Here is a 13,468-nt window from a genome sequence, read left to right on the forward strand (position 1 = left end):
TGTTTGCTATCAGATCAATGTTTTGGACCCTTGTTGCCTCGCAGAAATACTGGCTTTGCAGGGAAACGAAACAAAGAGGATAAAGGTTCACCAAGATAAGGCGCCTAGTTACATCTTCCATTCAAATGTCACATACCTTAAGTAGTTACAGAATGAAACGAGTATTCATGCTATTATATACAAAGATATACAGGGACTGTTACTGGACCCAGTACCTGATGATTTCTGTGTACTGGACTGTTGCAATTGGCAATGAAATATCATTGTTTCTGTACACAAGATTGAGTATGGAAAATTACACAGAATAATGGTATGATTTGGACATGAAAGTTTTACAGCGAATAATTTTCTAACGTAAACTATACTACAGGGTTAAAGGTAACATGAACAGCTTTCAGACTGAGCCTGATTGAATGTTTTCCTTTCAGTAGCTAAAAATAGCAACCCAGAAGAAATGGAGGAGTAATAAGTATTTTTAGAAACAAGAAACGAGAATTTGAATACACGAACTTTTATTTCTTAAAACAAAATTTAAAATTTATAATTTTGATTTGTTTTCATACTACCCGACACAAACACCAGTTTTCAAACTTCATGCGTTCTATTACCTAATTTTCCATTCACTTATATTAGTAAACTCAACCGCTCAAAGGTAAACTCAAAGGTAACCGCTAAACTCAAAGGTATCGTGACAAGTGTTTTGTGAAATCTGATAATACTGTACGCATTTTGTACTGAACAAGGAAGAAAACTTCATAAGATCAATCTGGATATTAAAATCAATCACAGTTATAACACATTGAAGATTTTCTGTAAAGTTCTACAAGTTACTCTTTGTAATAATGCTAAATAAAAACCGTCAGAAAACTCGTGTACTCTCTCAAAATGAGATTCATTTAAGGGAATTTCTTGAATATTATTATCAAATAATTAGTTAGTTTTTACTTTGTGATGTTGATGTTTATTGTATTCAATTTGATTTAGAATTTTAAAACCTGAACCAGGTTTGTTTAGACACCTGCCAACTTTATTTTATTGTAAGTTCACTAGAAACACTTATGTGAAGTACTCGATTTTATGATTTTTTATTTGCCTAATATTATACGTCAAAAATAAAAATACACCTATATAATTTAATCCTATTTTTATAATATAACACTACTTTAATGTAAGAGCTGTCTGCCTAAGCTATCCCTAATTCAGAGCTGAAACACTAGAAGAAAGGCAGCTATAAAACAGTACCCACTATTAATTCTTGGGCTACGCTTTACGAATAATAAGATTTGTTTATTGTTTTTAGAGTAAAGCCACATTGGGTTAACTGCTTTGTTCACCGTGGTGAATCAATCCCCGAATCTTAAGGTTGTAACTCCGTAAAGTAACTGTTGTTACACCGGGTGACGAAATGGAAAGATGTGACTATCCTATCATTCTTACGACTCACCCACGACCACCAAGTATGGCGTGCCCGACATGACCAGATGGTTAGAGCGCTTGACTCGCAGTATGAGGGTCGCGGATTCGATTTCCCGTTCTACCATGTTAGCTCGCCCCTTGCAGCTGTGGAAGCATTATAATATGACGGTCAATCTCGCCTATGCGTTGGTAAAAGAGGAGTAGTCCAATAGTTGGCGGTAGGTGGTCATGACCAGCTGCCTTTCCTCTAGTCATACGTTGCTAAATTAGGGACGGCTAGTGAAGATAGCCCTTCTTTGTCTTTGCGCGAAGTTCAAATCAAAGCCAAAGTACAGTCATGATTTTGTGGCAGCAGTACACTAACCATTAAATTTTGTACCACAGTCTGGTAAGCTAATCACTAAGCTGCGCCTTACACAACAAAATAGAATAACATTAAAACTGTCTGCATGTTTTTCTTATAGCAAAGCTACATCCGGCCATCTACTCTGTCCACTGACGGGAATCGAACCCCTGATTTTAGCATTGTTAATCCGAAGACTTAGCGCTGTCCCAGCGGGAGACGACATTAAAACTGTAGACTAATATATTTTTAACTTTAATTTTAATAATGGCGTTTTTATTAATTTGAGAGCCAAAAACGCATCTCCTACATGATAATATTCATATAGACCTTTTTGTTTTTTTTTAGATTTATGGTTTACTAGCACGAACCTGCAAAACCCTTGTGGGTCAAATTAGGATCTTTATTGTGACAGTTCTTCTGTAAATACAGGATTTCTAAAACAATATAAAATAATTCTAATCGCAGAAAACGAAATCTGTTTGTTTGTTTCAATTTCGCACAAAGCTACTCGAGGGCTATCTGTGCTAGCCGTCCCTAATTTAGCAGTGTAAGACTAGAGGGAAGGCAGCTAGTCATCACCACCCACCGCCAACTCTTGGGCTACTCTTTTACCAACGAATAGTGGGATTGGCCGTCACAATATAACGTCCCCACGGCTGAAAGGGCGATCATGTTTGGCGCGACGGGGATGCGAACCCGCGACCCTCAGCTTACGAGTCGCACGCCTTAACACGCTTGGCCATGCCGGGCCTCCAATGAAATCTATATCTACTTATCTTAGGCCTAGCATAAGTTAAGCCTTAACATAAGTTAATGGTCTATATTATTTTGTGTTTGCGTAAACATATTTGTGTATGTTTTTTGCTTTAGTTAAGTTAGGGATCAGTTTTATCGTACTTAATATTATCATTAAATAGTACAATTATGATTTTATCCTAAAACTTAATGTTAGATCTTTTTAAAAACTTTAATTAATTAAGCCTTTTTAAAGAAAGATCTATATTCGATAGAGATAAATTATTACTATAACTTGTGAATGTTTTTTGCCTTAGTTTATTAGGGCTCAACTTTATCGTAGTTAATACTATCAACAAATAATGAAATGTTACACTTTTTAAGAACTTTATTTTAAGCTTTCAATATGTTGTTGTTATACAAAATATCTTCTAAAGTATATTTACATTCGTTCAAAAGTGCATGCACATTTAGATAACAAGGTACTCGCATATTTCCAGGACAGAAAAAAAATTGAGTATTATAACAATGGATACCAGAAAATAATGACAATATCATCTAGTGAACTTTGGAAATACAAAATAAAGAGCAGGTACTAACCTCCTCCAACCTCTGCCTGTAATGATAGTTTTCATCATGAAGCATATTTATTTGACAGTGAAGTTCAACATCTTCTGAATATTTCCTGGTCTTCTTTAAAGGTTTCAAAGTAGCTCGGACGCATCTGTCTCCCGCATTGGTATTTCTCTTGAGTTCGAAAAGCTATAAATGTCTTTGGAGTGAGATATCTCGGATGTAAAACAAAACTAACCAAGAAAGAGCAATAATTCGGTTTTAATTACAAAAGAACAAATTAAGACACTGAACTTTTGACTGAATTAATTTAACATTTTAAAGCGTAATGCACAATAAGAATATATTATGAATTCCTCTTCTTTAGAAGTATAACATAATTAACTAATAGGGTTTAATTATTGCTTTCATAGGGGTTATTTGTAAAGGATATAGTTGCTTGTTGATCTTGAATTGCAGGACTTCATTAGTTGAGAAAGCGTTCTTTGACGCATTTTTTTAATTTTGATTTTGGCGCATAGCTACGCGAGGACTATTTGCGCTAGGTGTCCCTCTTAGCTACTCTTTTACTAAAGAATAGTAGGATTGACCGTCCCATTAGAGCAATTGAAAGGGCGTGATTGTTTGGTATGATGGGGAAGCAAACCCGTGACCGTCAGATTACGAGTCGAGAGCCCTAACCACGTGGCCGTGCCAAGCCTTAGCATCAGAGAATATGAACATTTAACATGATAAACAACTCCATCAAAACTTCATGGCCTTACACTTTTGTTAAACATTTGCTACACTATAACATGGAATGAACGAAACTTTCTGGTTATTCTCAAGGTTAAAATGTTTCAAAAGACGGTTACATTTTCCGTTGAAAGTAAAAGAAAGATCAGGAAAACAAAGTAGAAATAAATAGGGCAAATCGGCACTTGTGCAATCATATATACCATGAAAAGAAATGCAATCTTAAAATAACTGCACATAAAATAATTTACTCCTCAAGATGGTGATTTCAAAATACTGAAACATGTTGTATTTTCAGGGGTGGTCCCTGTTTTTAGTAAAACTAATTCATATGCAATTATTTTAGCGTTGAACTCACTTTAATTGTGAAATAAACTTGGTTACAAAATACATCGTTGTTGAAATCCATTTCAAGTTTCTTATATCCACTGGACTCATTAAAAATTTCTTATGTCAATTTCAATGAACCTTTGAATCCGTAGTATCTCTATCTAAGTCTCATTTACTCTTGGTATTATAACGGGAATTATAGTTTTAATAGCGTATTGTTAACCTTGCTGATCGATTTAAATACTCTTCTATTATCAACTTAAAAATTGGAGAGCTTCAAATTATTAACAAGCTAATATCAGTGATTAAATCAGTAGAACACGTTTTAGAAACTTAGATAAATATGAATAAAACTCCAAATTGTGCATTAAAATAGGGCTAGAGAGTAAGTTACATGGGCTTACAAAGGGCTTTATGTAGAATATGAAGCTTTCCACTAATATAAACCTGATTCACAATATAAACATAGTTGATACTCCTTCCTCTGTAGTATTAGCTGAGTCTCAAAAGCTCCCACATGTTAATATCTGGAGTCTCTTATTCTACCAAAAGGGTTTCCTAGGTTCGAACTTAAAGCTAAGCTTTAAATCTCTTTCACACGTTTGAAGTGCAGTTGTTCAAAAGCTAATTAGATTATGACAAACCTCCTTGGAATATAAACGAATATACTGAGAAAGTTGACGTCAGTGAAAATGTTAGTTATTTTCCCTTCTCCTCAAACACTATCTTTATTATAAGCTCAATTGCTTATTTAAATACTCACAATTTGATTCCACACACTGCTAAATGTTAAGAAATTCTAACTTGAACCCATGGGAATTAACTAGCTTAAGAGAACTTAGATTATAGATTATAAGAGGATATTCCTTAAAGCTGGTATGCGTAATGTGGTTTCAGTAATAGTAAAAGTAGCTTATAATGGTAAAATGATGAACATTGTGTATAAATGTTCTCTCTACAAGTTGTCAAACAACAACTCCACCGCAGCTGGGCAGAGAATGACGAACAGATTGTTGTGAGATTTAAAAACCTAAAGTACATATGCAACAAATTCTATCAGTATCTACGAAGCACATATGACAAAACTCCATAATTATATTATTAAATTATATTTTAATAGTTTATAATAACATAAGCAATAATTTGACCAAACTTCTTTTAGGGTATTTTATACTTCCCATTTGTGCTGACTTATCTAGTTCCGAAGAACGTATTGTGTTTTATACAAAAACTTAAAGTTTTGATCCCACTGTTAATATTGTAAACTTTTGATGTTTCACCATTATTTATTGAAGTCCCAGTTCAAGTTTCAGTAACGTTTCTTTCAGAACACTACAGAACCCCCAGAAGTCGTCTTTTCTGTAAAATTGTAGATAAGACACAATACTTTATTATTATGTTTACCAGTTTTATATACCAAAGTATAAATTATGATCAAATTAAGAGCATCTTTATGAATGCTCCTATAGAATATGTTATTACCACTGTCTTCATATCAAGAACATAAACCATATTTTACTAGATATTTATTCTAAGTTGAAAAGAATGGCACTGGCTTTTGATACACTGTAGTCTTGCGTTTAACTTACATTTTCTTTGACACCATGTTCTAATATGGAGAATTACTTATAAAAAATAAGATCATGATGCATCTAGAAAAGGTGTTTATTAAACTAGACTTCAGAAACATAAACCATTTTATGTAAATAAACACAGACCATTTTATGTATATAAACACGGACCATTTTATGTATTTGAATATTTATGTAAGTGTAAAACCTTGATTTAATAAACAGAATCTGATGATTGAAAGTTCTACTAGACAAGTTCCATAGTCCAGGTGTTAACAAACATTCTAACTCGCTCCTATGCGGTTTTAAAAATGGCTATTCTCTAAATCGATAAAATAACTTATATGATAGCAATACGCCAATCCTATTGCTCAATTTTCTTATATCTCACACTTAACAATACACTTAACCTCAGTGAAACGTTGTTTACATTGTTTTAATGAAAGCTGGTGTTATTATCCTTTATTTTCTATTAATGCATAATATGCCTCATAGGTGTCATTTCGAGTCATTAAAGCGTGAACGACAGTGATATATCTGACAGTGAAAGTGCAGTATAGTTAGAGATAATAACGAAACCTTAATAAAATACTTCAAAGTAAAAGTTATAAATACATTTAATAGGTCTATAGGAGGGTTACCAAAGTTGATAAAATGAGATAAACCATGACATTTAGATGCTTTATTAGACACCTCTTCCATTTAGCTACAATAATATTCTGATACTGAAACCCAAATTGAAGAGAGGCTTGTGTTATTGTACTGTAATGTAAATACAGAAACTAATAAAAATAAAACAAAAACAAGCAACATTAACAGAGGCTGGAACATAAAAATAAATTATTATGGATATTAACTTACCATATTAATGTGGAAACATAAAGTAGCAATGTACTTGTAAAAGAAGACACTAGTTATATAATAAAGGATACATTAAAGTGACAGGCAATTTTTAGAACTTAACGATACAAAATAATCAATCCAATAAAACAGTGTGGCGTGAAAATAATAGAAACTATGACTTCCATACATCATGAACTTGTATTTTGATGAATCAGAAAGGATGAAAACAGCAATTTCCACAATGAAATATTTGCATTTAAATTTGTGCTTATTGCGTGTTATATGGGCAGAGGTCGTCATTATGAAATGCGTAGTTTTTCAACTTATGTTCTAGAATTCTATTATCTCTGAGTCATCGTGAATTAACTCTCAGTTGTTAATTAAAATAAATGAAAGAGGGATGGGGAATAAGGGATTCGAGTAAAAGAAAGAAAGGACTTGCTCCACCAGTCTCACCTTGGGTACAAATACAAGACACAATGTGGTGGTAGAACAGAAGATGATGAAGATGGAAATAATAATGAAAGCGGCATCTTGCTGCTCTCTGAGGACGAACGAAACAGCTGCTCCTATGACACACATAATTACGACGTTGTAAACACTCATTCCAATATATTTTGAATCATTGAGAGCGGGAATACTCACGTGCCGTGTTTCCCACGCCAGGAAGCAACCAAAGGCCTACACAAACAAAGAAGTGGACGAAAAATAAAAACCATTAAAAATTTTCAAGTGAAAATATGCATCTATCGTTTTTATTATGATATATGATATTATTAAATCTATGTTAGCAAAATATACCAAATTTGCATAAAACATTAATTCTTTATTTCAAGAAAAATAGCGGAAGGTTCAATAATTTTCGTGAAGTCCAAAAACAAATTTAAGAAAAAGAAACAAGCAAATATCTATACGGTTTACAGACAGTACATCATAAGAAATGAAATATTCCTTTATATAACAGTAAGAATGTAAACACTTGAATCTTTTAGCTTACCATAAGAAGCCCTTTATAGGCATAAATAGAACCAAGAAAAACAGTCATCTTCTGGCTCTTACAGAACTCCATTTTTGGTATGATCACAGAATCTTCGTTTTCAGGTGACGGCTGAAATATCGTAGATTGAAAGTTTTAGATGGAAAAGTCTTGCAGATTTTAAAGTTCCTTCTTTAAAGTAGAGTTAAAGCCAATATATATATATTTAAATACTGCTTCAGAATCAATAAATAAATAAACGTTAATAACTAACGTTTGACCTTAAAGTGTATACATTAGGTATATCAACAGTATTGAAGAACAACAGTAAATTGTATTCACAATACGGCTGATACGGGTATTAAAACTTTAACTAAAATAAAGTACAGAACAACGTTTCAACCTTCTTAGGTCATCTTCAGGTTAATAAAGATAGTTTGCAAACACTCTGTTAATTTGAAGATGACCTAAGAAGATCGAAACGTTATTCTGTACTTTATAGAACCACATTACAATTCACTTCTTGAGAATATATTTTTATTTCAATCATGAACAGTGAATTGTGTGGTGGTTCCGTATTTCTTACAGTATTATCATAGTATATATAAATAAACGTTCATAAACGTTGTTTTTTCATATCTAAAAAAATTTCTATAATCCATTGTCACATAATACGGATAAAATTTTTATGTTTATTTAGACTGGTATATAAAAATGCATATAATAAATTAATTCAGTCTTTAACACCCGAAAAGTGGTATGTTTGAATACAGCACTTGATATGAGGTTAAGGCCAAAAGGGCTTTGTAATCAAAACTTTCAAATCGTCGGAGTTCGGAGTGTTTTTGTAGCGACTATTACACATATATTATACTAATGTATATACAATAACATCCCCTCATCTATACTCGACTGGAAATCTGAGGATCACGGGTTAGAATCTCCATCACACCAAATATGTTTTCATTTTCAGCCGTCAGGGCGTTATAAAGTGACGGTCAATCTACTATTCATTGGTAAAAGAGTAGCCTCAAAGTTGGCTGTGAGTGATAAAGACTAGCTGTCTGCCCTTTAGTCTTACACAGCTAAATTAGGGACGGCTATTGCAGTTAGCCCTCGTGTCGCTTTGCGCGAAATTAAAAACAAACAAACAAACATCTCTCTCACCTAAGTGACACTGTTTTAAATTTTGGGTTGAGCGCCACTTTCACTGCTCTCTGAATATTTAAATGAAACAACTGTTTAGTACGGTAAACATTGTTTGGATGAGTAGACGACAACAACAAATTTCTCAAGATGTAACACGAAGGAAAACAGCTATTCAGGTTCCAAAATAACAATTTCACAGACGTTTAGACTAGAATGGCAAAATAACAACTGCGCCACAAGTCCATGTTCTAACTCAATAAAAACAAATGATTGTTTGTTTTGGAATTTCGCACAAAGCAACTCGAGGGCTATCTGTGCTAGCCGTCCCTAATTTAGCAGTGTAAGACTAGAGGGAAGGCAGCTAGTCATCACCACCCACCGCCAACTCTTGGGCTACTCTTTTACCAACGAATAGTGGGATTGACCGTCACATTATAACGCCCCACGGCTGGGACGGCAAGCATGTTTTGGCGCGACTCGAGCGCGAACCCGCGACCCTCAGATTACGAAGCGCACGCCTTAACGCGCTAGGCCATGCCAGTCCAAAAAAAATGAAATCTGTATTAATCAAAATTCCGTATAAAACCACTATAAGTAAAACCTACCCTTGGTGTTGTAAACTGTATAGAAGGTGAAAAGTAATTATAGTGACTTGACCAAAAAATCAGAAAAAATCTCTTCACATTCACGGTATTTCTATATTGCTTGAGGGAATGTCCAATACTGTTGTGTTATCTCGTGAACAGAATATTACTGGACGTTGATGTAACAAGAGAAGTCGTACTAAATAGTATATTAACCAAGACAGTTGGTTCAGATATATATATGTATATATTACTAATAATAGATACTAATCTATAACGGATTTCTTGGCTTCACTAAAATCATGGAGTTTCAGTTCTGTCAAGTAGCCAACGTTACTTACTTGATTTAAATATATGTAATATTTCTTAACTTTTTTGCACTATGCGACACTTTTATTGTTGATTATGATTAACTTCTATTCAAAGTAAGCATCCTGCATAGATTAGAAAAAAAAGTTTTTCTATGCAATTAGTATTGCTAATTTTTATAGTGGCCTGTATAGGAGTATGTAATCTCACAAAGCAAAAATACTAGGATAACTTTTAACAGTAAATTTGGGTTTAATCCCAGTAACATCTAATGAAGTTTCAAAATTCAGAAAATATAGGCAAGTCCTTAAATCGTATATTAAGATAACAACGTAAAACATAATCCTCATAATAAAAACACACGTAGCAAAGAAAATACTCATTCGCAGCGACACCTGAAATTTTTTTTGCAGGATTAGGTTAAGTTAATCAACGAGATCATAGGCGTGATCAAATACTTCAGCCGAAAGGGTTTGACCTACAGAGTCCCAAACTGTAATTATATCTCAAATCGGTCATGATCAACGAAAGCATGAGCTAAAAGTTTGTACCTGAAGAAAAACAAACTCAGAGCCGTTCGATGAGCCACTATGCCGAAACTAGCAAGAACTAATAAAAAGTAAATATGTTATGTATATTAAACATTTCAATGAATAGTTTTACAAAACCAGCAATAAAACACACACTAAAGAAAAAAATAGCATAACGTTCAGTACCGTAAGAATTATGGCCCGGTGTGGCTAAGCGTGTTAAGACGTGCGACTCGTAATCTGAGGGTCGCGGGTTCACATCCCCTTCGCGCCAAACATGCTCGCCCTTTCAATCGTGGGGGCGTTATCATGTGACGGTCAATCCCACTATTCATTGGTAAAAGAGTAGCCCAAGAGTTAACGGTGGGTGGTGATGACTAATTGTCATTCCTCTAGTCTTACACTGCTAAATTAGGGACGGCTAGCACAGATAGCCCTCGAGTAGCTTTGTGCGAAATTAAAAAAACAAACAAGCCATAAGAATTATTAGGTTGGCAAGAAATAAATGTCGTTTTTGAACTGCGAATTGTTGGAAATTATAAACCAGTGTTGTAAAACATGCTTTAATCAAAGTAAGCACTATTTATTTGAACACACTTTTTTCAACGTGTAACGATGCTGTTTGTGCCCCTGCTGTAGAAATTAGAGTTTCTATGGACAGGCAATGAACTTCCTGAAAGCTTTTTTTGCAGCTGCCTGGTTTTCAAAGCGTTTATTGTTCAAAGAGTTGTCAAAGTGCTTGAAAAAATGAAAAGATCTGTATGGAAAAGGCCTGAGAAATAAGGTGGATGAGGCAGAACCTCGATTCCCAATTCATTCAATTTTTGGAGCGTCATTCTTAATAGGTCTCATAACGCCGATTTTGTTAATCTTCAGTCAGCCAATGAGGAACTCACTTATTCAACTTTTTTGTCTTTCTAATCACACTGAGGAAGTTGGAAATGCTTGATTTACTTGTGCCTATATTTTCTGCAAGTTCATGTACTGCTGTGCAAGGGTCTGTCTCAACCGCTTCCCTTAATGTGTTTTCTTCTAACGACGGCTTCCTTCCGCGACCTTCGTGGTCTTCAAGAATTTCTTCTCCATGTCAAAACGTTTGGAACCAACACTGAACTATATGTTCAGTGACATATCCATGGCTGAATGCCCGGTTGATGTTCCGTGTAGTTTCAGTAGCTTTTTTGTCCAAGTTTGAAGTCAAAGAGGAAAATCAGATGAAAGTTCTTCTTGTCCATTCTGCCTCAGGGGTTGCAAAACTTACTCTGAGTAGAGTTAAAACAGCAGACAATTAAAACATTTTTTAAGCGACAAACATGGGATTAAACCAACCAACCAATGATAAGTTACTCAATATTCAGTTTCTGAATGTCATCATGATACTTTCGATATTTATTGTTTGCTTCATGTTCTTTTTTCTGCTTCCTTTTACGCAGTTGGAGTTTAGATTTTCAATCTCATAAATTTCTTTTTTGTCAGAAAGTGTTCCTATTCATAATGATAATTTAACAATTTAAAATCTTAGCAAAGTATATGATGCATTATAAATACGACAACCGTGAAGTAATAAGTGAATGAGAAATTAATTCTGTTAACCATTCAATTACGTGGAGGGTCTGTAGTTATAGATATCAGTAATCTAAGAATTTCTGATGCAACATTGTTTGTGAACTTATGCTTACAAACTACAAGCAAACGTAGCATGTAGAAATGCTACAGAGAAAAGCAAAATTCGTTTTTTTACATGGACTTAAACTGAAAATATTTTTTACATATTATCCAAAAGAACTCGCCCAACATTAGAATACGCCGCAGCAATGGTGTCAAAAGTGGGATCATTTTGGTACAAAATAAAATTTTGTGTAAACTTTAGTTTCAAAGAAGAAATTGACCAAAGTTAAAAGAAGAGCAAGAAAAAAAACATAGAATTAAAAGAAGTTTAAGACAAAATGTACTAACACGAAACACCAAGAAAAAGATGCAGAAAGCTAGTAGAGCAAGATAAGAATCAAAAGAAGATCGAGATGTAAGAATTTAAGAGAAGAGTAAAAGAAATAAATGTAACGCTTAAAGGTGACATAAGAGAAAAATAAATTTTATAAAAGACAACGTACGTGAAGCTATTGGATACATAGCGGCTTTACAAAACAAAGTTGGAAGTAGTGTAAAAATACATCAGTAAAGTACAGAAAACATCGAGTAATTATGGAAAGTAGAGGAAAGATAATATTGAAGAAGTTTGTTTTTTTATTTTTTGAATTTAGCAGTGTAAGACTAGAGGGAAGACAACTAGTCATCACTACTCAGCGTCAACTCTTGGACTACTCTTTTAACAACGAATAGTGGGATTGACTGTCACAGTATATCGCCCCCACGGCTGAAAGGGCGACCTTGTTTGGTGCGACAGGGATTCGAACCCGTGACCCTTAGATTACGAGTCGAATGCCTTAACACACCTGGCCATGCCGGGCCAATGTTGAAGAACCGGAAAAAGAAACGTAATCATTGAGATAGGAACAAACACTAATGATAAAATAAAACATCTCGAAAATAAATTTGTAAATACAAAGAACAAACCATTCACCTATCTTTCTGCAACTGCCCAAGAATTCCAATCTAAAACATCAAATACTACAAAATATAAAATGCCAGAACTCCTTCAGGCTACACACATTACTAACAATAATACTGTATAATTTGTTACTGCGGGACCTTCAACCGTGTTACTACCAAATTTAGTTTCAGAATGTAGCTGGCCATTCACCAACTTTTTCTTATCGTGAAACCAAGGGTTCATGATAGGAAAACTCGTGTGAAGCATATAAAGCTTAACTCTTGAAGATCTACTCATTTGAGATACTGATGGAATTGGTTTTGCATTGACAGCAGTGTGATCACAAGTCAACATGGAAAAGAACATGTGATTTGTTACTATATCGAGGGAATGAATTTTGCCGAAATAATTTATGCTTGAAAAGACCTACTAAGTGTTGTCTCAGTCCTAAGCGTTTCTATCGTTTGCTACGTGAACAAAAGTTTGCACTTCAGATAAATTATACAGCATTGGTTGGTAATTTCTTGCAGTTCGGAAGGTCAGGTAGGAAGATGACTCCAAGAGTACATGCTTAACTTTGTGCATCTGATGGTACCGTAGGTACTTATGTAAATGAGCATCAGAAGACGTGGAATCAATATTTTCCTTTTCTACGTATGATGATTATTGAAGAGCATTACCTGAAGTTACAAACAACACACCATCATCACTGATGTTTGACCTTTTATTTTTAAATCCATAGGAAGACACTTATCTCAGTTTTACACAGAACATGTAAGAAATACCATCGATCTCATACCCAGAAAAGTGTAAAAGAGAT

General features: G+C 34.2%; 1 protein-coding gene across 1 annotated transcript in view; it reads right to left on the reverse strand.

Annotated features, from left to right (window-relative positions):
- The window catches only part of LOC143241081 (gamma-aminobutyric acid type B receptor subunit 2-like), a 178,983-nt gene that overhangs the window by 7,236 nt on the left and 158,279 nt on the right, over positions 1-13,468 (reverse strand). Inside the window, exons 14-16 of the mRNA XM_076484600.1 lie at positions 7,547-7,657; positions 7,006-7,230; positions 3,098-3,259 (exon numbers count right to left, since the gene is read on the reverse strand). Coding sequence (XP_076340715.1) covers positions 3,098-3,259; positions 7,006-7,230; positions 7,547-7,657 — 498 coding nt within the window. The remainder of the gene's footprint in view (positions 1-3,097; positions 3,260-7,005; positions 7,231-7,546; positions 7,658-13,468) is intronic.

Source organism: Tachypleus tridentatus, chromosome 2, assembly GCF_004210375.1.
Source record: "Tachypleus tridentatus isolate NWPU-2018 chromosome 2, ASM421037v1, whole genome shotgun sequence".
Lineage (NCBI taxonomy): Eukaryota > Metazoa > Arthropoda > Merostomata > Xiphosura > Limulidae > Tachypleus > Tachypleus tridentatus.